The 27883-nt window shown below is 38.4% G+C and overlaps 1 protein-coding gene across 2 annotated transcripts; it reads right to left on the reverse strand.

Annotated features, from left to right (window-relative positions):
• Window positions 1-27883, reverse strand: acsbg2 (acyl-CoA synthetase bubblegum family member 2). Of its 2 annotated transcripts, none has more exons than XM_079827439.1 (15): window positions 27702-27883; window positions 18888-19023; window positions 16536-16618; window positions 11576-11844; window positions 9664-9752; window positions 9154-9274; window positions 8059-8139; window positions 7803-7952; window positions 7470-7646; window positions 6446-6627; window positions 4886-5128; window positions 4569-4786; window positions 3695-3834; window positions 2087-2333; window positions 1-1976 (listed from the first exon to the last, which is right to left on the reverse strand). In XM_079827439.1, exons 2-15 carry the CDS (start codon window positions 18998-19000, stop codon window positions 1858-1860), a joined length of 2232 nt encoding a protein of 743 aa, XP_079683565.1. In that variant the 5' UTR covers window positions 19001-19023; window positions 27702-27883; the 3' UTR covers window positions 1-1857. The 2 variants fall into 2 exon arrangements, with proteins under 2 accessions (XP_079683565.1, XP_079683564.1); XM_079827438.1 differs by lacking the exon at window positions 27702-27883 and adding an exon at window positions 23556-23759.

The raw sequence follows: 27883 nt of genomic DNA on the forward strand, positions 1-27883 counted from the left end.
TGACATATGAAACCATTTATTCAAAGTTGAAGGATGATTTGAACACTTGATCATGGTTATAGTACATTTATTGTCCAGTAAAGGGATATTTCACACACATACAAGTAGAAACCTGGAGTTTCATCTCCCAAAATCAACAAATCCAGTTTCAACAGACATGCACGTTTCAGAAACCCTTAACTTCACACTACACACAACTAATTGTCACCCAGCTCAGAAGTTTTCAGAGTCAGGTAAAACCAGTCGAACCTTTCAGTATGAGACTTCATGTTACCGTATGTTCACATTTCCAAATGAGCTGCCCTTCAAGCTTGTCAGGCTAGATCAGACTTACAATAGCATTTTTGTCTAAAAATAAACGTGTTTTTTGGTTTATAAAAGGCAAGTGGATTGTGAAAAAGGATGAAGAGTAATTTAGTTTAAACCATAATAGAAATCCCAGATAGAAGAAAGGAAATCACTCACTAGCTCTACCTTCATTCTCACCTATTCTGACTGAGCAAACAACTGGTCTCATTTAACGCACGATTTACGTCCTATTTACAAAAAGGCCTCGCTGTGGTCATGCTGTGCAGTCAGAAAATACACACTTTAGAATAACAGGTCCAGTATTAGAGGAAAGCTCTCCAGTGTGATAAAACTATTTACAGAGGGAAAATCAAATCTTTGGATTTGCATGAAGTAATTTTCAGTTACTTTTATGTATATTCAAGCACTTGGCAGATTAAATAGCATTTCCTTCACTTTCACGGTTCAAAGTTAGTCCATTTAACCTCTTTGATCAATCCATATTGGCATGTTTGTATACAATATAAATAAAATCAATTACATATTTGGTTAAAACGTCCTTATTGCACATGCAAAGCACAGAATAATGCAATTCAGAGCGAATCAAATGATCACCTCTAAACAGATCTATTACTCAAACAAGATCCTTCATATCCCGTATTTCAGAAGTTAAATATTCACCGCTTCTCTCTGACCAGATTACAACGGCGTGAAAATGGTTTTGCTACTTCAAGGATTGTCAGAGTGACACAGCAAAGCATCAAGACCACAGAAGAGGAAATGTAGGCTATGCAATACGTATTTACACTATATAACAGGTTAATTTTTACAAAGAATTAAACAACAATATTAACCAATATTGCATAAACGAAACAAACATTCAAACAAATGTGATGCGTTTGGTTATGAAAAACAAGCAAACAAAAACATGTATGGCTTTGTATGGTGTGGGATTCCTGCAAAATGGTCTTCACAGAATGAAGTCTTGAGGATGTTCCTCTGCAAACATCTAGTTAAACAACCAGTGCTTTTGGTGGCAGTTGTTCACAGCAGTGCCGTTGACGAACAACCACTACCGCCGAACGCTACTCTCAAAGAATTCAGTCACGCCTGAGGCGCAAGTTTGCTCGTTAGCTATTAAGATTTATCAAACTTTGTTGATAAATTTAACCATAAATTAGTCGGTATCATCCCGTACTTGCATATAATATCAATAACATGGCTCAAAAGACTTCATTATTGTACTTACTTCACTTCACTTCACTTCATTATAATTAGGCAAGAAAATAAATAGTAAATCACCACAAAAAAAATATAAAAAAAGAATTTTTCACAAATGGCTTTGTTTCATAAACATGTTTTCCTTCTTTATACAGAAAAATGTAAACAGTATGACAAAAAAACAAAACGATACAAAACCCCTGAACAAATATTAACTCGAAACAATAAAGCAAAACACAAGGTTTGAGTGGTGTTCCTATGTAAGTGTGTGTGTGTGTGTGTGTTAGACCATGTCAGTCTCTGTGTCTCCGAGCTCTGAAGTGGATGACAAGGGCTTTTGTTGGACCCCTATTTAGGAGGCAGAGGGTTGTCTGGGGTGGTTGGGGTCACGACTTCTTTGTAAAAGCTCTCAATCTGGTCTTTGTACATCTTCATGACCACTGGCCTCTTGAGCTTCATCGTGGGCCCTGAGAGGGAGAGAGTTTAAATCAGCTAAACAAACAGCCTATATAGATCTTAAATCAACATAAATGACTAACAAAACCCTGAAATAACTGACAGAAAGTTATTTACTCACCCAGTTCTCCTCCAGGGATAGAGAAATCCTGATCCAACACGGTCCATTTCTGAATGCGCTGGGCGTTAGAGGTGGCTTTCTCATTGATGCGGGTGATGCCGTCTTGGATGGCCGCGTTTATGGAGCGGTCACGGCCACCAGCGATCTCGCTGACTCGAGTGGCGTTGCTGCCGAGTTTACGACACAACTCCACCGCCTCAGGGGTCAGTTCGTCTTCGGGAGAGCCTGTTTCGCCGCTTACCTGACACTGAGAGCAAGAGATTAGATATATTAGATTAGATTAAATACATCATCCAATCCTTTTCCCATTTATATTTAGATAAAGTGCTTTTCAAGTCTAAATTAGGTGTTCGCAAGTGAACACACTCCAGTGTGATGCGGAGGTGTTGTTTGTGGTTTTCAGGGGGATGCTATGTGGTTGCTAAGAGTGTTTTTAATTATGTTACCATGCGGTTACCAGGGTTTCTCTGATCTGGTCTCTAGGTAATAAGGTTCCCTAATTCAATACAAGTCTGTGGGATTTTTTTTTTTTTTCACCCTTATTTCCCACTGGAGAAAAGTAATATCACACCTTTAGTCAACAAACTACATGATTTGTGGCATCATGCTGCGGGACACTCTGAAGCTTATAACTGGTTTGTTGAAGTATGAGCAATAATAGTAATATAATACTGCATATATTATACAACTAATATGTAATACTAGTAATACTAGCTATAGCAAGCGCCCCAATTTAGTGACACTTTTCAATTTACAAACCAAAAAGTATTGCCACTAGGGGGCGTAGTGATTCCATGAAAAAGCGTGGAACTTGTAATTACGCACATGTCCACTGGTTGGCAGCAGCTTTTAAGTTTGTGGAAGCTGTTTGATAACATCTGAGCATTTATCACTTAAACATACGGATATGATCTGAAAGTAAAAATGTACGTCATCTCAGTAACTTTACACAACCCAACTTCTCGGGTGAGATGTTCAGATTAGATTTACAGCATTCAGTTTGTGAAGCTTATTACACAATGAAGGCTTAAAAAAAATAATCAATTATGTTAAATAACCAAAGTAATGAACCTTTTCTTTTGGTAAATAACTTCATAGAGACAGAGCACATTTAGGCCACGCCCACGCCAGGGGGGAAAACAATTGAATCCTCTCCATTGACTTTGTACTGCGTGAAGCGGCCTCCTTGTCATTTCTGACTTATAGTAGCTTTTAGACATTGTTCTGTTTTTTGTTTTGTGACAGGGTGTACAGCAAACAAGCTAAAAAAAACGGTGGACGTGGTTTTCAGATTATGAAGCGTGTCGCTCTGTCTCTATTTAACACTGTTTCCTAGACAATCACAGCCGATCTGAATATTTTGGTGAATGAGTTACACAGTACAAAGCCACAAAAATCTAAACTAAACATTTGATAAAATGTCACTCATCACAGTTGATTAAGACAAAAGCTCAGATTTATGGAAAAGATAGCTCTTATCGCTTTATCATTTCTGGTGAAAGAGTGCAAGGTGGATAACCTTGACACAGGTTTAATCTGGAATTATCTGCAGACACACATACACATATTATACATACACACACACACGTATACATATATGAATAATACCTTAATAGTGAGCAGCATGGAGAGGAACTTTCTCTTGTCTCCAATAAGCATGGCATTGCTGATGAGTGGAATGGCCTCTTTAACTGCGTCCTCAATGGGCACTGGAGGAATATTTTCTCCTCCAGCTGTGATGATCAGTTCTAGAATAAAAACAGAAACTTCATTACACGCACCACACTAAATTCCATTGAGATGTGTGGCCACTTTATATTTAAACATCTTAAGAAATGAAATTGCATAGCTGTTTTAGTTCCAGTGAGTAAGGGTGTGTTCACACTTGACAGGCTTGCTCTGGTAAGATTGCTCTGTTAGTGCGGTTCATTTGAATAAGTGTGAACGCTGGCATCCGAATCCTTTCAAACGAACTCTGGTGCGGTTCGGCTGAAATATGAACGCAACATGGACTAAAAACATCTAAACGAACCAAAAACAGGAAGTGATGTCACAAGACACAACCCTAAAAGAATGTTTTTTCTCATCATAGGAGTTATGTTGCCCATTACAGTTTGACACAGGTGTCGGAACCGTGTCTTGCAGCAGATCTTTGTTTGTGTGCTCAGCTGGTAAAAATACCATCTTATGTACGCACATACAAGCGCATTTAAAACAGAATTGTTTTGGACATGCTGTAAGTTCCATCAGAAAATGTCATAAAGGTGTTTTTTGTTTGGATCATTTTATTTGGGTCCAGAGCAAAAGAACCAAGAGATCTAAACTACAAGTGTGAACAACTCCAAGCTCAGATGCTGCCATCCGAATTCTGGTGCGCACCAAACAAGCGGATCCCACCATTAAAGGGAGTCTCAGTCCGCTTCCAAATGAGGTTTCAAGAGGAAGCACAGAATCTGTTTTAATCGACTGTCAAACTCATTACCTTTAATGCGGCCGGTAATGAACAGGAAGTCGTTCTGGTCGTGTTTGCCGAGGTCTCCCGAGTGCAGCCAGCCATCTGCATCCAGAGCCTCTTCGGTTTTATCAGGCATGTTCAGGTATCCCATGAACACATGACGACCCCAGAAACAAATCTCTCCATTCCCATCGGTATCAGGGCTGAAGATCTTTGTCTTACAGCCTGGAATCACCTTTCCACAGCTGAGAAAGAAATGCAAATTAGAAATATACTAAAAGTTCAAGCTGATGTGACTATAAAGTACTCACTTCAGCTGAAAAAAGAAATGAAGGTGTCAGTACCTGGTGAGTCTGAAGGCGTCAGGCAGTGAGATGGTATGCGGTCCAGAGCTCTCGCTCATGCCGTAGAGTTCAAAGAGAGGAATGTCCAGACTGAGGAAAAACTCCAGCGTGTCTTTGGTTATGGGAGCCGCTCCGGTGTAGCACCTCGTACAGCGATCCAGCCCCAGCGCCTTCCGAACCTTCCGGAACACCAGATGCTTTGCCAAACGATAGTTCAGTGGCTTTCTGGACATGTTGCCATTACTGAAGACACAAGACAATTCCGCTCTGTGAATACTGAGCCTATTAGTTTCACTGTTTAAAATGTCACCAACTGATGTGTCAATATTCATAACTAAACTGGTTCAAGAGGGCATTTTTAGTACCATTTTTTCTGCTTAAAGGATTAGTTCACTTTTAAATAAACTTTTGCTGATAATTTACTCACCCCCATGTCATCCAAGATGTCCATGTCTTTCTTTCTGCAGTCGAAAAGAAATTAAGGTTTTGGATGAAAACATTCCAGGGTTTTTCTCCATATAATGGACTTCAATGGGTCCCAAACAGTTCAAGGTCCAAATGACAATTTCAGTACAGCTTCAAAGGGCTTTAAACGATACCAAATGATGAATAAGGGTCTTATCCAACGAAACGATCAGTTTCTGCGAGAAACCGAGCTGTATTTATGCTATTATTTTACCTCTTAGCAGACGAACGTGATCGTCTCTGAGCTCAGCCATTACTTCCGCTAAGTGAGGTCAAAATACGAATGTGGTTATAGATATATTGATCGTAGATGCCTCATTCTACTGATCCGTGCAGGCGCTAATGAGGAATCTACGTATACATCTATGGCCATGCTTGTATTTTGACCTCACTTAGCGGAAGTAATGGCTGAGCTCAGAGATGATCACGTTCATCTGATAAGAGGTAAAATAATAGCATAAATACTGCTCGGTTTCGCTAGATAAGACCCTTATTCATCGTCTGGTATTGTTTGGTATCGTTTAAAGCCCTTTGAAGCTGTACTGAAACTGTCATTTGGACCTTGAACTGTTTGGGGCCCATTGAAGTCCATTATATGGAGAAAAACCCTGGAATGTTTTCATCCAAAACCTTCATTTCTTTTCGACTGCAGAAAGAAAGACATGGACATCTTGGATGACATGGGGGTGAGTAAATTATCAGCAAAAGTTTATGTAAAAGTGAACTAATCCTTTAAGTCGTCTTACTTGGGGTCCAAAAATATGAGACCACATCTTTTACTTTTTTTCTAATTCAATACAATTTGTTTCAAGTCCAATTATATTAGCAGAATAACAGTTTGAGTTTTTTTTATTAGTTTTTATTATCTATAAGGAAATCTGACATCATAACTGTTATTCTTATTTTAAATAAATATTTTATTTTAATATTTAATTACTATTATTAAGAAGCATTAACTGCTAAAACAAGGTTTAAAAAGATTTTGAATTTGGTCTCAGACCTCTGGATCTCACTGTAAATTACTGATATTTAAAAATGAGTGCCATGTATGGTTCTACTTTCTTTTTGTGTGTGTTTGGGTGTGCATGTACATACAGCTCCATTTTGTTGAGGTTTGTCTGCAGGCCCACATCTTTGGCCCAAGACGCCACCTTCCGGCGCACGGTGGACGATTTGGCTCCGATCGCCTTCATCTTTTCCTGCATCTTCTCCCACACTCGTGGGACACCCATGAACGCAGTAGGACGTATCTCACGTAGGGTGTTGGCCAGAGAACCCTAGGATATGCAGTGACATTTATTATTACACATGCAAGCATGGTTAAATCACCCCATTATAAAACTACCCTATTATAAAACTACCCTATTATAAAACAGTACTGCGGCGCTACATTGAGACCCATTGAGGCACTACAGATATCACATGCTCAGCTTCTAGAGATCACAGGGGAAACATATCATGCATCTGTTTTAATAAAATACAACCAGGGTTTGTTTTCTGGAAAGGGCTGAAAATGATACATTTCTGAACATCACAAATGACTTTCTGTGTGGGAGAGCTGCATGACTAAGACTTTATGAATTATGTTTCATCAAAAGGATCAGTGAAAAAGCTCTTTAAAAAGGATTATACAGTTGGTTTAAACTAACAAGACTGTCTTAGGATATTCTCTTACGTACACAAAACAGAGGGATTAGGGAAAGAAGACAGGAAGTGTTTATTACAATATTATTACAAACTGTTTTCTACTTTAATATATTTAAAAATGTAATTTATTTATGTGATGGCAAAGCTGAACTTTCAGCATCATGACTGCAGTCTTCAGTCACATGACCCTTCATAAATCATTCTAATTGCTGATTTGGTGCTTAAGAAACATTTCTTGTTATCATCAAAGTTGAAAACACTTATGCTGCTCAACATTTTTGTGGAAATCATGACATTCTTTCAGGATTCTTTGATGAACAGAAACAGCATTTATTTGAAATAAATAAAAATAATTTATCAAATGAATGAACCCTTGCTGAATAAAAGTATGAAAAGTATCAACAAACACAGGAAACTTTTTAGCACCAAGGTGTCAAATGAAGAGCAAAGGATGTGTAACGTGCACACTAACCTTTAGCGCATCAGGCTGTGCAAAGTACGTAACTCCTCCTGCTTTCATGGGAAGCCAGATGTCAATCATTTGTGCAGCAATATGGCTGAGTGGAAGGTAGCTCACGACCACTTCCTGTAACTTATCTGCATCTGTAAGACCCACATCTCGGCCTGTTGCAATTGCTGTCCATGTCAGCTACAGGAAGACAGAGAGAACATTTTAGTATTGAGAAAGACTGATGACTTGAAGTACTCCATATCCCAAGTAAACCCTCATTTTAAAGTTTGTTTTTGTTAGAATTTGCTCAAAAGTCTCGAATGTCATATTCTGGATGTTTTGGGCTTAACTCACGTTGTCGTGACTAAGCATGACTCCCTTCGGCTGGCCCGTGGTTCCGGATGTGTAGATCAGTGTGCAGCACTGATTTGGTTTCTGGGAGCTTATGATATCATTGAGCTGATCGTCAGGCTCGTCGCGGCCCAGCTCCATAAACTCTGCCCACTATGCGTATCAGATATTTACATAACAAATGTCAGATTTCAATTAGCAAAGGAGAAAGATTAGGTTCTGAGAACCGAAATGAAAATATTTGACTAATCAAATGTACCGTGTAGAGATTGGGCTTTTTCTCTTTGAGCTCATCTTTGTACTGGATAATGGCTTTTAGGTGCGGTAATTTGTCCTGGACCTGTGTAGCACACACACACAGACACACAGAGCATAAGAGATCATCAGGAAAAAGCCTACAGCAGATGGAGGCTTAATTTTTAATGTGTTTAAGCAGAACTCAGTCTCAGGATCTGAAAACTGGGACCAGAAATAACCAGGTAAATGAGAAGTATTTTTTTGCAAGCTTTATCGATATGCATTCAATACACACAATCATATAATCTTGAAGGCAGGACCATTAACATTTATGAAATCATTCTCATTACTGCAGTTGGAAAAAATTTAATACATTATATATATATTATATATATAATATATATATATATATATATATATATATACAAATTACTGATTTGGTAATTTGTAAAATTATTATTTTTAATTAATTTATTATATTATATTATATATATATTAAAAAAAAAATATATATATATATATATATATATATATATATATATATATATATATATATATATATATATATATATTTTTTTTTTTTTTTTGTAATTATGAACATTTTGAATATATTTAAAAGTTTTGGGGTCAGTACTTTAAAACAAAAAGAAAATAAATTAATACTTTTATTCAGGTATATGTATTAAATCAAAGTGACAGTAAAGGCTGTTCTATTGTTGCACAAAACGTAAAATGTCTTGTTCTTTTAATCATTCTATTCATCAAAGAATAATAAGAATTTTTTTTTAGCACTAAAATCAGCATTATAATGACTTCTGAAAGATAATGTGACTGCTGAATAAATAAATTACATTTTAAAATATATAATACAAAAAAAGATATTTTAAATAGCATTTAAATTGTAATAAAATGTATTTAATTACAATCTTAATAACTGTATATTTGCGGAAATAAATGGAGCCTTGGTAAGCATAAGATTATAATTAAAAATAATAATTTTACAAATCTGACCAACCCTAACCTTTCGAATAGTAGTGTAGGTAAAAGGTATGATCTGAGTTCATTTAGAAAAGGTTCTAGAGAGTTCATTTGTAAACTCCTCCTCTACTCTCATTACCTGTAAGATTTTCTGCAGCTGTTTGTGGTTTTCCACCACTAAGATGTTGGCCTGGCAATTCTCCGCCACATACTGGCACGCATCAGCGGAGTTGGTGGTGTAGATGCCCACAGCAAACCCCCTGCCAATGACATACAGAATCCCTCAATAAACATCCTGAACTCTTTTAACCAAAAAGCAAGCATGAAACGCCTAAACATTAACAACATTCCCAGCTACTTCTGCTTGACTCCACCTATATGGTCAAGTGATGCTGTTTAACAAGTGCAGGTTGTGCCTTTTCTCAGCTGCCTTTATGACTTTAGTGAAGACAGATAGTTAGTTTATGGCACAGCAGAGCCATTATTTGACTCTGATGAAATGATTAAAGCTTTGTTTGGGACAAACACTGGCTGTGCGCTGATGATGTGTTATCGACAATGACCTGTATGACCAGCAGCCTGCATATATGATTATGGTTGTTTTGAAGAATTGAAGAAAGTGTAAAACATCCTCACAATAAATACATACCCAGCTAAAATAGCCCCGATGTCAGCAATAAACCACTCGGTTGAGTTGAACCCGAGAATACCGACACCGTGGTACCGCTCCAGACCGAGCTGTGAACATATACACACAGTAAGCACATGTACATTAACACCTTTCAAAGTAAAAAAAAACAAAACAAAAAAAACACAGCTTAATGTATTGTTTGCATATAAAAGATGAAGAAGCCTGTCTTATGATTTGTTTGAGTCATCATCGCTCATAAGAATTCCCACAAGGCAATTTACATAACCTTTATTTAACTACAAAAAAGAACTAGTTAAATGCTGCCGTTCATCTCTGTTTAAGACCTTCACTAGTTCAGTAACTCCAAAATGTCATTCAACTCTTAAAAAAAGTTCTTGCAACAAGACATTAGAGATAAACTATTTGTAAAACCAGTTTAACAGAATCACTAAAAGATTCAGTTTTAAATTATTTTAGTCGCACCAGCCAAAATGTTGCATGCATGTCATGACATCTAACACGTCTTTGGTGAAGTCTTTCTTTCGTGTTTATGCTGACTAGAGTACACACAATTCAATCTGAATTGCTCCCACAGGGTTCGAGTTGGACAAATTACACCCGTTTTGAGTTTCACAATAAACAAAACCATGGAAATCTGCCCACATCGGCCACCAGGCATGACGTCCTGATCCCCACAGGGAGATCGTGACCAGTTAGGAAGTTGAGCCTCATCCCAAGAGAAGGCCATGGAAAAAACGAAGACGATAAACAAAAGCCTCCCGCTGCAGAGAGAAACTATTCTCAGGTATTGCGACCAATTGTCCTCAAGCTGCACAACAACAAAAATCTGGCTCTGACCGGCTTGTGCAGAATTCAAGAACGTCCAAAATGATATTTTGAATAAAATAAATAAAGCATTATTTCCATTTTAGAACACTCATCCTAATCCTTATTACTTTAAATGGGAAAATAAATAGAATTCTCATTACCGTAATAGAAAGAATATTTATATTATATAAATCATGATAGTATTTGTTGTACTGCCATCCATTTTTGCTGTATTGGATTTGCACTGTTGTATTATGTACAGTATATATATTACAGAAATGAGAATAAAAAGAATGAGACGCATTATGGTAATGAGAACAGAGCATGAAAATGTGCTTGATTCTCATTTAAAAAAAAAAAAAAAGGTAAAAATTGGCTTTATTTTCGTAATTTAAAATATTTCTAATTTCCATCTTAAAATTATAGTGCAATAGGACCAGGATTGTCATTTCCCAGATGCCTTATCATACAGCGCATTAATTGCAGGCCCTTTCTCCCTGAGATAACCTGAGGTCAAATGCTTTACTCAAGTAAAGCATTTGTCCAAAATGCTTTATGGACAAAACAATGATTGCCTGAGGACGGTCTGTGATCTGAATAACAGTTACACCAGTTTATAATCGTTTATACGTTTTTAAGTGTTTGTTATCAGGCATCTCTTACATAGAAATATTCCTCTTATCAGGAACATTACAATGTCAGTTCAGATAACAGTGTAATGCTGAATGGTCATGATCTCAACAGCAAAAGCAAGAAGATAATGAAAATGAGTTACTAGAGTCATGGGTTGAATCTGTTATGCTACCTAGGTGCTAGACTCAAACAATGGCAGCCCAAACTCAGGGCTGCGTCGCACCTTTGGTATCTTGGCCAAGTTTATTACAATTAGGGCTGAACAATGTGGCCCAATGTCCCGGGGTCAGTGTGAAAGAACTTCAGGCTAGCTGACAGTCTGTCACTTGGTTTTGTGTGATGTATTGTGATTTCTGCTGGTTTACATTCTGTCTGTCTGGCTGGCTATGAGATATTGTGAGAGTAAATCAAGATATTAACACTCTTAGAGCCTCAACAATGCAATTTTATCTGAGTTAATGGCCCTCACCTTGAGGAAGCTCTTGGCAGCAGTGCGGCAAGACTTGTAGTACTCGCTGTAGGTCATGGTTTTCCACTGCTCTCCCTCTTTCCAGCCCAGCGCGGAGTAGTTGCCGAAGCGCTTGACAGTAGAGGTGAACATCTGGTCCACAGTCATGGCGGGTTCAGCCTCAGGGCCGGACTCACCCATTCTGAGCTTCACCTCTCCATCCCTCCATGTAGTCCAGAACTCTGTTCCCTTAGCGGGCAAGGAGAGGGAGTCGGGACGAGGGGTGGCACCTACAAAGAGAACAGCTATTTATTGTCTCAGATCATTATTCCAAAATAGTTTTGCAACAGTAATATGGTAGCAGGTGGTACTTGGATACATAAAATGATAATACCACAGTGCTTTTTGGTATTTTTATGTTAGTAAATTCTGTTCTAGTCTCTGCTGTAAACACAAAAAAAAAACACCCAGAGATAATAATAATAATGGACCAAAAACCTCCACATGTAATAACCTAGAATACTAGAACACTTGATGGCTGCTCTGTCAAGTCTTCATCGTCAGTTAGGAACCTGGGTGTGCCCTTTCACGCCAATCTTTCATTTGAAAGCCACATCTCTAGCATCCATCTTAAAAATATATCTAAATGATGACATATGCTCTCAATAACAAATGCAGAAAAGTTAATGCATTCATGACCTAAAGGCTAGATTATTGTAATGCTCTACTGGGTGGATGCCCTGCACGCTTAATAAATAAACTCCAGCTGGTCCAAAATGCAGCAGCTTAAGCTCTTACTAGAAGCAGGAAGTATGACCTTATTAGCCCGGTTCTGTCAACACTGCAGTGGCTCCTTATAGACCCCTTCACGGTTCACGTCACAGGAAAATTTTTCAGTTTGCAGTGCGCATGTCGTGGTCAGAAAGTTTGTTCCATCCCATTGACTTGTGTGTTAACCAGAGAATTTCTCGTCAAGAAAAAAAATGCCTACTTGCGTCGTGAACTGCGAAAATTGCACCAGTTGTGGAGTCAAGTTTTTCAGGATCCTTGCAGGATCTCTATTTTTTTTTGACGACATCTGTTACTGCAGGCTACTAAACGGGCTGGGGTGTGTTGATGTCATGCAGGTGGTGGAGTAATAACTGCTTTTAATGAATGAGTTTGAGATCGAATTCATGCAATAAAAAATTGCTATAAATTATGTACATGGTATCTGAGGAGTAATTCTCTTTTTTCTCTGTTATTTAGCTTTATTTCCAGATTCAATCATAAGCTCGTTCTTACTTAGGCACGTACGTAGCCTACATGCGCACTGTTAAAAAAAAGGTGCTTTAAATCTCTTGACAAACTAAAAGACATAAATTACATTTGTATGTATTCAAAATAAAATATATGATCGTACTGAATGTCAGCTTGCTTATTTAGCTCAAGATAAGGATTTATTAAGTCCACAAGTCATGCAAACAAGAACCTATGCTTCTTCTAACCACAGGTCAAAGGCTTTCGTTCCAACCACAATTTTGCGATGCTCTTTGCGAATGTTTGTTCGAACTATGGTTTCGGGAAACACAGACTCTATTTAACTATGTTGATAACGACGGAACTTGCGACCATCGTTGGCTAACGATGCTTTTGCATATTCATTTAATCTTGCACAAACAATATAAATTGGTATGTTTCTAGTCATTGTCTTTGTTTTATGTGCCTTATAAATACTTGCCCTCTATAGCGAACCTAAGCTACTGGTCCATTACCCGGTGCTCTGAAATTCAGTGACTAAGCAAAGGTAAAAAGAGTAAAGTGTTACAAAAAGTGGTAGTAGTAGCCGCAGTCTAGCGCCAACATTGTGACAACAACGGTAGAGTTAAGCCATGGTAAGTAAACAAAATGTTTTCTGTGAACTGTAGACTGATTTAATAGTTAGGTGAAGTAAAGTTTGATATCTGGCAATAATTGTAAAAAATCTTTACATTAGCGTTTTCACTATGATAACAGTGGATCGCATTGCGCGCGCACCCAACCTAGGTTTTCGATGTTTACAAACGTTGAAGGGGTCTATTAAACATTGTACACATTTTAAAAATCTTGCTAATTACTTACAAAGCACTAAATGGTTTAGCTGCTCAGTACTTGAGTGAGCTCTAAAACGCATTATAGTCCTTCACATCTATTGCAAAATTCTGGGCAGTTGATAATACCTAGAATATCAAAATCAACTGCAGGCGGTGGATCCTTTTCCCATTTAGCATCCACACCTTGGAATAGTCTTCCTAGCCTTGTTCAGGAAGCAGATACACTGTCACTTTAAATCTAGGCTAAAAACACATCCCTTTGACAAGTCATACACATAACACATCATCAACTTCTGTTAAGCAGTTTAACGATTGTTAGGCTGCTTAAATTCAGTCAACCAGAACCGGGAACACTTCCTAACGGAACCGTAAGAAGAATGTCATCTACGGTAATATTAGTCTGTCTCTCTCATCCTTATCCCGAGGTTACCGTAGTCCGTAGATCCGGTCCATATCCAGATCAGATGGTGGACCTGCACCTAGACACGACCAAAACGCAGCAGAGACTGACAACCCCCTGTGAAGGCCTCGAAGACATGACAGCAATCGGCACAGATCCTCCGCACAGACCCTATGGCCAGCTTCAGCTCCATACTGGTGTGATGAATCTGATCTTCAATCAAAAGGAACTGGATGAATATTTAAATGCTACCGATCCCGATATGAATTCTGCCTTGTGATGCAGCCTGAATCTAGCCTAGAAATCTAGACGCACCCTAGCGGCAGCAAATCTAATCTGCCGCGAGTGTAGTCTAGCAACTCTCGGTAGACCTGCGAGCTGGAAAAACCAAACTCTGGTCAGGCCAATCACATCGTGTATAGAGTCGGTGGGCGGGCTTAACATAATGACGGCACGTCACGGCAGAGTTGCGGAGGTTCTACGTCCTACTTGTAAACAAAGAAGCTGGCGAAGAGCGGTCTTTCGAATCGGCTTTGGCTGCGACTCTGGAAGACTTGGAGTTAAGCTTTTCTTTAAGAGTTAAGCACGGAAGTCATTCTTAAGAAAAGAAGATGTGTTCAGAGTTTTGCAGACCGGATACTAAGTTTAATCTATCAACTAAAGTTAGCTCCGCTTCACCTTCTTCTTTGCTCTGGTTGGTTGTGGCGCTCATGGCGCTATCCAATTGTGTGCAGAGAGAATTTGAAAGACAACCGTTTATCCCGCCCCGCGGATTGAACCCTGCAAATGGGGAGTTTCCAAACCCAACATCTTGAAGTGGGTCTGGCTAGCCTGAATCATAATCACACTGTGTTCGTTCGTCCCCGACTGAGCCTGTTTTTTTTCTCCATTCTGTCACCTGATGGAGTTTGGGTTCCTTGCCACAGTCCTCTCTAGATTGCTTAGTTGGAGACACTTAATATTCAACAATATTATTGATCTGACTCTACTGACGCTATTGTATGAGAACTGAACTGAGCTGGACAATGACATTTCAGAACAGCTTTATAGATGAAATGAACTAATTTAATAATTGATTTGATGATCTTTACAACGAAACTGAATCAACACTAAAAACTGACTTCAGCCAAGATGCATAATTTTCCTGTTATCACTGTGAAGCTGCTTTGAAACATTCTCTACTGTATAAAGCACTAAATAAATAAAGGTGACTTGACTTGTGTTTCTGAAATCTAGAGTATCTGTGTGGTCTTTTTGTTTGCACAAACTGATGAAGAATTTCTGCTGCAGTGTCTGCTTTAAATCAAAGGGCTCAGCGACAACCTATCAGGACATTTACTCACACACTCTTTCGCCTCAGCATGAGAGACCCATCCATCACTAGTATCTCATACACACACCGGCACAGAGTTTCTGATGAGGTTTTAGCAGCAGAGCACACAGAATCATTTACAGCTTTGAACAAGAAAACAAACTGCTGGTGACATATCAGTATGCAGACTCTTCCAGGCAGTGAGTGACCAACTGTTTTGTGAACATCTCAAAACTGCAGTGTGTCGTTTTATCACTTTCAACCAATTGCAATCTATTCATTTCACCATTAGCAAGGGTTTGGGGCATTTTTGCCTGATCAATGACAGATGGGGAAGTGTTTGGGAAACCTGCTTGGAAACAATTCTCGCTTTTGCTGCTAATGGTGCAGAAATTTGACACTGCAAGAAATAATTAGCAAGATAGCTGAAAAGAATATCAACAGGAATTTATCTTGACTGATTTTGCAGCTGTGCATGAAAGGGGAAGAAAGCCACCCCACACATTTTACAACGTCCTGTGCAGTGTCAATCTGATAAAAACCCATAACACGCTCAACCATATGCTGACCTTACATTCTGCAAAACCGTTCGAAATGAAAAACAAAGCCATCACAGCAGCTTGATCTGTAAATCCAGGGTCATGTCACATGACCTCATTCAAAGCTCTATTATCTTATGTAAACAAGACAGACAACAGCAGAGCGATGGAACTTCTGGAAGTTCACACATGGGCCATTTTCAAACGGCTTTAGCAACTGTTTAACCTTTATAAACAAACTCATATGGGACTGTCATCCTCCTGCATGTCTAAAGGAAAGGGAAGTTAGTTTGTATATGGATAGCAGCTTCCTTTTCTAACACTTCCTCTCACTGAGCACTCAATGGTCATAGTTATCTCAAGTTCTTGAATGAAGTTGCGTAAGAGTTTTCATAATGAAAACGCTAAGGAACATTGAGGTGTGAGTTGTGTTTTAGTGCTCCGGCCAGCTTTCCCATCACTCTGTGCTTTAGCTGTGTAATGCAGAACTGAATGCACACGTTGCAGAAATGGGGCCTCAGAAAAATGTAAATGGCATCTGTTCAAAATGGCGGTTATGGTCACATATGCATGCATCAAGCAAGTATGTTTGTTTGTAAGACTTTTCACCCAAGTGATTTGCGAGTGTTATAAAAACTGCAAGAGTGTGTAATCTCACCTGATTCTGTGTGCACACTCTGTGCGGCTTTAGTGTTTGATTGCTCCTCTCTGGCACATGCCGATTCCTCCTCTGATGACTCACTGTGAGGAAATCAGGAAACCAAATCATGACTTTTCCAGACAAGCAGCATTCTTTAGCTGAAATGGCCTCATCTTTCTCTCAGACACCCATGAGTATCACTTTACATTACTTACATTTTTTGCATCAAATCTGCTTATTTAAATGATTTTTGAAGGATCGTGTGACACTGAAGACTGCAGTGACGACAGGAATAAATTACATTTTAAAATATATTAAAATAGAAAATAGTTATTTTTAATTGTAATAATAAAATAATGATAAACAATTCAAAATATTACTGTTTTTTTATTAGACCAAAATTAATGCAGCCCTGGGGAGTATAAAAAACAAACAAAAACAAAAAAATATCTTACTGACCCCAATCTTTTGAATGGCAGTGTAAAACACATTGATGCAGCAAAGTCTACTTTGACTTCTATGCAAAATCTCATTTGAATCCTACTCTACTGTATCTGAAAAGGAACAATAATAAAATATGTTTAGTCAACTTTATTTTAAGATGTAATCTTTATTTGATGTATTGATGCGATTCATTATGATGAATTGCATCTTTATTTTATGAACCTGGCTTAGCAGAAAGCCACTGGTAATACAACCAGTTTTCTATATATAAATGACACTCCCACATAACTTCATTCTCATGTTTACAAACTAACCAATCATGACTAATTTGTCAAAATTGTACGTATAAATAACCCATGGGAATTTAGTCGCAGACCTGACCTAGTATACATGCATGTTAAAGGGATAGTTCACCCAAAAACGAAAATGTCGTCAGGGCATCCAAGATGTAGGTGTCTTTGTTTCTTCAGTAGAACACAAATGAAGATTTTTAACTCCAACCGTTGCCGTCTGTCAGACGTATAATGCATGTGAATGGGGTCTAATTCTATTAGAGTAAAAAAAACATGCACAGACAACTTCAAATTAAACCCTGCGGCTCGTGACGACACATTGATATCTTAAGACACGAAACGATCGGTTTCTGCATAAAACCGAACGGTATTTATGCCATTATTTCACCTCATATCAGATGAATGTCATCAGCTCTCCAGACCGCCATAACTTCCTGTGTCAAAATACCTGCGCGGTCATAGATATATACATAGATTCCTCATTCGACCGATCCGTGCAGGCACTAATGAGGAATCTATGTATATATCTATGACCGCGCAGGTATTTTGACACAGGAAGTTATGGCGGTCTGGAGAGCTGATGACATTCGTCTGATATGAGGTGAAATAATAGCATAAATACCGTTCGGTTTCTCGCAGAAACCGATCGTTTCGTGTCTTAAGACATCAATGTGTCGTCACGAGCCGCAGGGTTTAATTTGAAGTTGTCTGTGCATGTTTTATTTACACTAATAGAATTAGACCCCATTCACATGCATTATACAACTGACAGACGGCAACGGTTGGATTTAAAAATCTTCATTTGTGTTCTACTGAAGAAACAAAGACACCTACATCTTGGATGCCCTGGGGGTATGCCGAAAAACATAATTTTCGTTTTTGGGTGAACTATCCCTTAAAGGGGCACTTCAGCTCTGGGAAGATGAATGTGTTTTTAAACGGTGTCATTTATGTAGTAGAAATGTGAAAATATTTTTGAATTTGGTGCCTTCTAGACGGAGAAAAGATAGAAAATTTATTTTTCTATCACCGCCCCCCCAACGTAGTTTTGATATTCATAGAAATAAAACAATTTAGTTCAGTTAGAGAACAGACACTACAATTAAAAACTGAACGTGTCTTTTCAATAAAGTGTGAGTGAGCCAAACGAAAGGCATGGCAGAAACGCAGCAGGAGTCAGATTTCATTAATCACGAGAGCGAAGAGCTGAGCAGAGCTGAGGTAGGCGCGGATGTCATTCCCGACGCGTTATCAGATCGCATATGGAAGCTAAACTTTCATAGGAATTCATTGAAAAGTTAAAACACTCAATTTGCTCTGTACCGTTCCGTTATAAATGCCCGAGATCCCTTCCCTGTGGGCGGGTTGAAAACATGCGGAACTAGCTCCTGTAGTCTCTAGCCTCTGGCCAAAAATCCTCAGATGACACAAAATGACGATATTTACGTCATCTGAGGATTTTTTCCCAGAAATAAACTGCATAATTCTCTCGTCTCAGGGGATATCAGGGGGAAAAGTACCATAATTCGAATATACTACCAGGTTTCTACTGATACAAAGCTTAATGCTAAATCACTGAAGTAACCCTTTAAGTTTATGTGAACAAACACAGAATAAATGAAAGGGCACTGACTTTGCTGTAGACTCTGCGATGGCATCTTCCAGGGAGGCGAGACTGTCTGCTGTTCCACAGGACTGGAGTCGGCTTGCGTCCCCTGGATGGTCCATCACTAAGGCTGTGGACATGGCCGTAGGTTCACACGCAGTCACTAAAGTGAATAGACACAGTGTTGTTAAAAGTAGCACACCGATTTTGTATTGCCTAATGTAAATATCTATGGAGAAGGATGGCCTATAGGAAATAATGACAATATGACATACAATGCTTTAAGATGGCCTCATTGGGGACATGCTAGAAAGAGTGTGTGGACATAATACAAGTGGGCACTACATATTATGGACTTTACTACTCAATGGTAACACACACACAACACACTATATTAAAGTGAAATGTAGACCTGCAACAAACTATGAATGCCTATCTAATACAAAGCATGCTGGGTCACCAGCAGTGGCACAAGACACTATCATACAGATTGGTGAATAGGATGAAAAGTTGAGTAAAAGCCTAAATTCAAAAGGAAAGCACCTGAAGTGAGCATGAGACAGTCACATGGCCAAACAAAAGTTATCTAAACTAAACAGACATGAGCAGGGTACTTTTCTTCAGTACACTTTCCCTTTTAGTTTCTCTACACTAAAATTCCTTTACTACTAAAAATGTCCTTTAATCAAAGATCATTCACTATTATATATACCTTGGGAACAAGTTGTCCATAGTTAGATTAGTCTCCCTTCGTCTTTTGAAAACCATTAAAATGTGAATTGCTCTGGCAGATGACCACATTTTCCACAGAATTTCCTAACATGGCTCCTGCAGACTGCACAGAAAGGGAGTGTATCATTTCCAAGAAAAGGAAACGCATCTACATTCAGAAAAAAATTGCTGCCCACCCTGATATTATCTTCTACCCTCTCCATTCCAAAGCCTGACCTCCGCACCTTTCGAGCGGCCTGTTTTTACACGCCGCTGCCATAAAAACACATGCCAGCGATGCTACCGCCTCTCTGTAATGATGAGGACAAATGGCCAGCGGATAGAAAAACAGGCTTTCAGATGAACCAAACAAGGTGAAAATAAACCAAGGGAGTGAAAAACAAACAGGGTGCTATTCAGCAGCCTCGTGCTTCGTGATCTTTTGCTCAGAGGTTTTGGTTTTTGCTTTCACGGATGAGATGATGAAAACATTAGGGTTATGAGCAACACTTCCACAAAAACTTCTGTGGTGGACGGCACTAAGGTACAGTATCAGAAATCAACACCATGCTACAATGAAATATACAAATTCATGAACCACAGGGTTTTATCATTAACTTAATCAACACAGTTTGTGTTCTATATGTGATGTGTAGGAAAAGGTCAATCTAAAAATCGGCAAGATAATTAATAAGAGAAAAACTAAATAAAGAATCAAAATAATAAAAATAAAAAAAACCCAAAGAACTAAATATTTATATTTTAATATTTATTTTTTTATTTATAAAGGGCACTATGTTTTTCCAAATAATACCACTGTATTTACATGTCCAAAAAAAGACACTGTTAGAGGACAAATTTGCTCATCTGTTTTTTCCCCAATTAGTAGAATGATATAGCTTCTTCCCTCCCCCCTTTTCCAATCCATTCACCTTGGTAACTTCCCTCCCAGCAGAGCCATCCTCATCTACCCTCAGCGGGTGCCATGTCATGAGCTCCTCACAGACACACACACGCCACAACTGAATCCCAGCATGCACTCAGTGATGCAGATGCAAATCCTCGTCTTGGCTGACGTCAGCTCGCCTGATAACATCCTCATAAACAGACTCCCTTGTCTGGAAACTGAAGGCATGCAAGTAAAATATGAATTTGGATGGGTTTGTTGGAGATTTATTGACCCATGCAAGTTTGCATCTCATTGCTGGTGTGACTGATGTTCCCTTGTGTGTCTTGTAGATGGTGGGTGAGAATGGAACCAATCAGCATCTCAGAACGTTCACAAGATTCCCAAACTGCATTATGAAGTCGTTTTGCCTTTCATCTGGCATTTTCAAACTCAAGCAACCTTTAAAAACCTGAATTTCAAATGCTTGAATACTGTCAGTCATTTCATAGAAATACACATCGTCATTCTGCACATTCTAGGGCTGGTCCGAATACCATGTTTTGAGCTTCGAAGCTTCTGTACACTGTAAAAAAAATATTTAAAAAGTAAGTTACCTGGTTGCCTTACATTTTTTATTTCAATGAACTCAAATTTTGAGTTAATACAATGAACATTTGAGAATCGACATCACACTGTATTCAAATATTATTAAAAGATTTTGTAAGCATATTGCGTAATTGTGCGTTTTATTTGTAATAATGCAGTGAAACATGGCAAATTGTGCTATTTTCATGATTTATCACAACATTTTTTTTTATTTATGTGGTTCAGATACAATAATATTTGAGTTTCTATTTATTAAACCAATTTCTTTCATTGTATTAACTCAAATTTGTAATTCTAATGAACTCAAAATTAAGGCAACGAAGTTACTTACTTGTTTAAGTTAAATCAAGAATATTTTTTTACAGTGTAGTAATCAACATCAAATATTCAAAGCTTCGGTGGGAAGGAGCTAAACATATTCAGGAATCTTGAGAAGCGGCGCGGCTCACGCGCAGGCAGGGCTTATATGCTCCGAGAACGGACACGGCACTAGTGACACAAAACACACAGGTCTGTAATGTCCCAGTTTTGATATATTAATGTAGTAAAAATAATGTTGTTCAGTTAGAGAACAGATTAACTTCAGTGAGTTCAGCACAAACTGCAGCAGGAATCAGATCTCATTCATCACGAGAGTGAGGAGCTGAATAACAAGATGATCGCGGAAGATGTGGTTTCAAAACTAAATATAAAAGCGCTTATTTAAAGCAAATATATTTATTAAGTATAACGAGGTTGGGTTCCTATTCAACGGTCCATCCTATTAAAAAACTGCTAGGCTATAAAATAATTGTGAAAAAAAAAGTATTGCATTTCGCCAGATTTTATAGTGTTAACGTATGTAAGCTTGAATGAGAACCGTTTTGAGGGGGATGCTAGGTGTGCTGAAAAAAAACAAAAAACTAATATTCGAATCCCAAATTTGAAAATCGAATACAAACCCATTGAACGAATATTCTGGTACAGCCCCAGCACATTCCAGTTTATTCTCGCTCTTCATCCCTTTATCTCATCTTAATCAGCCATCTGCTGTCATTTGATCAGTCCAAAGCTGTGAATTGATACCCATGGCCATTTTCACTCAGCAGCAATATACTGTATTCATAGCGCTACTGGCCTTTAAACGTGGCGAAAAACACCCAAGAGTCATGGAGGTGAAAGAAGAGTGATGTTTTCATCCTCATGACTAATATATCAGCTGATGTTCAGTTGGTTGAAATTCCATCCTCTGCTTAATGACTATAAATAAATAACTCTCGAAAAGACCTTCTTCTTATTTGGTCCCCAGGTGGTTTCCAGTAGTCCTATATTTTCCACTCTGGTACTGACCGAGGGACTTTCTGTCAACTGTCCTGGTAAATTTGCATCAGGATGGGATCTACACTAATGCGGCACAACCATTCATGTGCGACACTGAAGACTGGAGTAATATGGCTATTGGAAATTCAGCTTTGCCATCACAAGAATAAATTACACTTTAAAATATATTGAAATAGAAAAGAGTCATTTTAAATTGTAATAATATTTCACAATATTACTGATTTATTGTATTTTAATCAAACAAATGCAGCCTTGCTGAGCATAAGAGACTGACTGTCAGAAGCATTTAAAAGACCCCCAAACTTCTGAACTGTAGTGTATGTTCCACATCTTCCTTCCCTTAAATTAGCAATCACCCAGCCATGATTAATGACACACAAATAATAAGATTCACCATTAACTCAAAACATGGGTTTATGACAAGTTCTTGACTTACTATTAATAATAATATTTTGACTGTAATAAACCACATTTATTCTAAAATCAAACACCTTGCATATCTGCAAGCTCATTTTCAATTTTCCCCTCACTTTTTCAGACACAATCACAGCTATCACTATGAGGACCGGCGTCTGTCCTGCTGAATGATGGGAGAATATGAACGGAGCATAGATGCCCTAAGGGATGTGCAAATCCTGTCGGCCACACCTCGTACAACACAAACATCCTGTTAATTTACTGCCGACGCTTCTGCCGTGCCATCCGAGCCTGCGCTAACACAGGACTCAACAGGAGGACGGGAGAGGAGGGGTTTCCACACAGCTGATGCTGGCAGCAGTTGCCGGCACCGCTCAGCCCCCACCCGAAAATTACCATCTGTATGCCGGCACAGAGAGCTGGGATCATGCAGATGATACTTAAAGTTTCCAATGCCCATTTTCTCATTTAAATGAGAAGTTTGTGGTAAATACTGAAACAGAAACTGTATCTTTCATATGCAAACCCACCATGAACCGGGCCACGCCTCTAATGTCATATCCCAATCCACATCCATTAGGATCTAAACACATCAAACACCAATACACCACATATACATGATCACACACGAACAGATCTGTTGCTTTAGAAACCAACTCCCAGTGTTTAGGGGTGTGATTCATCTTCTTTACCAACCGTAAGTGCTATAAAACCATCATTTAACAAATTAAAAACATGAAATGGAAACTTACAGTGCATCTTTAAAGGCTGGAAAATGCTGCTCTGTCTTTGGCTTTTCTATATCAAAGATAAAATGCCTGTTTCTTCGGTTTCCTTATCGTCTCACTCCAAAATGATGGCTGCTTCCTTACGCCCTACAACTGTGCATGCAGCACATTCATTTTCAAACACAGAGCTTTCCACTCCTCTATAACCACACCCTCAACGGCACCATCACCCCCTACACAGTATCCTCAACCCCCTTCCTAAAAAACACTCCTCGTGCTCTGATTGGTGGAAATCTCTCACACCACAAGACTCATCCCCCATATATGGGCATACCAGCCCACTGAAGCCAGGAGGGGGAGGAGCTATAAAACACACACGCCACTCTCCCTCTCATACATACAAACCAATGCAGAAGCAATGAGGTTACTACAGTGCAACTTTGAGTATGATACATCAGCTTACAAAAGCCAGCACAGCTGCACTGACATCAGTCTATAGACACGTAGCCCACAAACGCACATCTGTCCCATTAACACTGCCATAATAATGCCAATATTGTGCTGCTGTGCATCTGCATACGTGGATCTGCAAGACTACTTGAGCTTTCTGCTCCAACCGCATTTGTCGCATGAGCGCACACAAGTGCAGCTGACCTGCTAAAGTTCATCTCATCTAACCAAAGAAACCAAAACCATATGTAAATATGGAACGAATTGCAAGCAAAAGTGCTAAAATGAGCTCTTCTTATACGTGACATAAAAAAAGCATTACACAAATGTGTACATGCTGTGGAAGTCAAAAAAGGAACAGAATTAGGTCAGAATAAACCCAAAGCTGCCTTTGACATGTTTAGTTGTCAATTACTGTACTATACAAAAATGACTTTGAAAACCTCAAAAAGTATGTGACTGACAGCTCGTCTCATTCCTGGATTTTCTGGTTTGTTTATTGAAAGCTAATGAGTAATACGTGAAGTACTGCAGATCTGCCATTGACATATAAACTGGGATCTTTTGTAGAGGGGAAATTTTTAGATTATTAATATAATTTATGTTAATCAACGATGCTTTAAACAGATCAAGTGCAGTTGTACATTGTTTTATTTTAAATAAATGCTGTTCATTTGAACTACAATCTATCAAATAATCCTGTGCTGCTTAATATTTTTGTGGAAACTGTGACACAGCGCTTTACAACATTGATAATAATGTTTGTTTGTTTGTTTTTTAGCACCAAATCAGCATATTAAAATGATTTCTGAAGGATCATGTGACTACCAGAGTAATGGCTTCTGAAAATTCAGCTTTTCCATCACAGGAATAAATTACATTTTATAATATTAAAATAGTTATTTTAATTAAAAATTATTATTATTATTTTTTTAAATCACAATATTACTGTTTAACTGTATTTTTTATCAAATAAATAAACCCTTGGTGAGCATAAGAGACTTCTTTCAAAAACTTTTGAATGATAGTCTACCTCACTGTAAAAAGTTAATAGATACATGTGAAGAGCAGCCTTCTGACCCCAAATTGTAGTTAAGTTTAGCACAGGCTTGCCGAAACTACACGCATATCATTAGCTCTACATCTTAACTTTAGAACTACTAACCGGGGAAGCAACATTTTTCATTAGAAAGGTCTCAGAGTTTTATGGTCATGATGAATGTAATTTGGCAGTAAAAACATGTTTTTTTTTTTTTTTTAAATGACAGAACGATATGCACAAAGCCAGAGGCGTGCTTGTTTTGTCCTCTTTACAAATAGCAATCTTTTGATAATGTCAAGGATAGTAGAGTCCTTTCAACAGTGTCTTAAAGGCTCAATATGCAAGATTTTTGGATTACAATATCCAAAAAACAGAACAATGTTATATGTTTTGTTGACTTGTTTACTTACATTATCCCAGATGTTTCCAAGAATGTTTAAATCTAGAGAAATAAGCAATTTTAACCTGGACACCGACTGGACCGTGTCCGTGCGTCGCTTATCAATGACATCATACCTGCGTTACCCTCGATTTCCGTGGGTAACCATGGAAACACCAAAGTCGTTTTAATATATTGTGTGTTTTATTAGACAGGTGAGCAACTGTTTGGATACATTCATCGACAGAAAAACGAATCATTGTTATAACAATTGTAAACTACGGTACAAAACTTCCAAAAAATCCAGTGGCACCTACAGTAACATATTGGCTTTAGGACAAATCTCGTCCAAACGTCTTGCTAAAACTCCCCTAGAGTTAAACAGTTGAGTTTTACCGTTTTTGAATCCATTCAGCCGATCTCCGGGTCTGGAGGTTGCACTTTTAGCATAGCTTAGCATAGATCATTGAATCTGATTAGACCGTTAGCATCTCGCTCAAAAAATGACCAAAGAGTTTCTATATTTTTCCTATTTAAAAACGTGACTCTTCTGTGCTACCGCCAAACCCGGAGATCGGCTGAATGGGTTTGAAAACGGTAAAACTCAACTGTTTAACTCTAGGGGAGCTGGAAAATTAAAAAAATATATATATTTTCAAAACAAGTGTTCCTTTAAATACACATTTAATGTGAAGTCATGTGACATATTGGCTATGCAACTTTTTCTTTAAGCATAAATTGTGTGCCAATATCCCATGGCACATTTCCCAGTTTCACTTAGAGGAACAGGACATTTCTCTTTCGGCAAACAGGAAAAGTGCAGTTTCCTTTGAAACAGGAAAGCACACATTGACATCACTGTTCCTCAATGCAAATCAATGCGCAAGACATTGTTAAATATGTATATTAAAATGGATATTTCTTTCACTAAGGTTACTAAGCAATCTGTTTAATAAAGATAATTTTGTCATTAAATCTGAACCAGCTGTCACTGTTTGAATGCGTTATTTACACATTTACAAAAGGAGTGCTTTCAGACGCTGTTAACACCACCGACCATATGGTTTATTATCCAGTATTTACCAATCTAGAACAGATGACAATATTTCTGTTGACTCGTAACAAAACCTCGATTTTTGAAATTCCGGATTCTTACAGAATATATGGGCATTCAAATTACAATGTCTTCCACGAAATATTGCAATTTCGGGATGCACGAGTTTCTGAACATGAATTATGGGATATGCTTAGCCTCAAATGTGGTATTAGAGAGAGTGTGGCTTTAGTGTGCATTAAAGGCACTGAGCTTTGGCAATGTTTTTCACCGGGGACAGTCTTAGCACACTTAGTTCCTGTCACATGCACATGCTCAAGTGGCCAAGACGCAAGTGTGGGTATTGGGACAGGCCCTTTGTCATTGGAAACAATCAAAATCCCCACCACTACTTTGCACTGAACCAAATGAGTCAGATCCTAAAACATCAAGGAAGTTCAATTGGTGAGTTCACATGGCCTGTCACTCTGAATGCCGTGGGTCATTTCACTCATAACACACAAATTCACAACCTTATCGTTTGACTTTAAAACCCTGTTAAGTGAGAATTTGCATTCCTTTGGAAGCTTTGCTTACGACACAAACATGTCTACCTGGTGTAAATCATTCAGAGATTATCTGAAATGACACACTGGGGTGATGATAATGATGATGTTGCTGCTCTCCACCATAGCCAGACCATCGACCAGCCAATGACGGCGTGGCTCTGGAATACCATGCGATCACGTGACCGTGAATTCCCGATTCTCGTCGCTGCTTCCGTGGCAGCAGAGAAGCATCTGGCATGAGGAAGGTCACTTGCGATCATTGACATTAATCATCATCAGTGAAGAGTGTGTACAAACCTCTCGAGGATGCTGCTGGTAGGGTTACCAGGCAATTAAAAAAAGCTGTAATTGGCTGTTTTTAAAGGGTGCTGAAGCTGCATGGTGCAAAATTGCTTGCTACGAAATAAACTTAACCAAGTGGATTTAAAAATATATATATTTTAAAATATCTTTAAGATTTAATTTTGACTAAACTATTATTTGACAGGTAAGTTATATGACAGACAGACAAACACGCGTTCGCAAGTTTCACACTTGGGTAAGTTACGTTACCTGAGCAACCGGAATGTCTTGTTTGGTAGCCAATTAGGCTATTGTAAACATAGATAACTCGATAGATCGCACAGATTTAGGTGCATCGCTAAAATATCACTCACAGATACAATCTTCTCATAGAGATATGTAATATTCTACTCACCGCTAGTTTATTCTATCAGTGTCGAAGTTGTCACTTGTACAAATCTCAGATTCAGAGATAGATTTGAAGTCGGTTGTAAATCGTGTTGAGAGACGGAGATAATGCACGGTGATGTGTCTGTTTCTGTTTTTCTGTCACAGAAGACCATGAAGCAGCTTACGCCTGCTCATAAACGCAAGAGT

The sequence above is a fragment of the Gobio gobio genome, assembly GCF_949357685.1.
Source record: "Gobio gobio genome assembly, chromosome: 10".
Taxonomy (NCBI): domain Eukaryota; kingdom Metazoa; phylum Chordata; class Actinopteri; order Cypriniformes; family Gobionidae; genus Gobio; species Gobio gobio.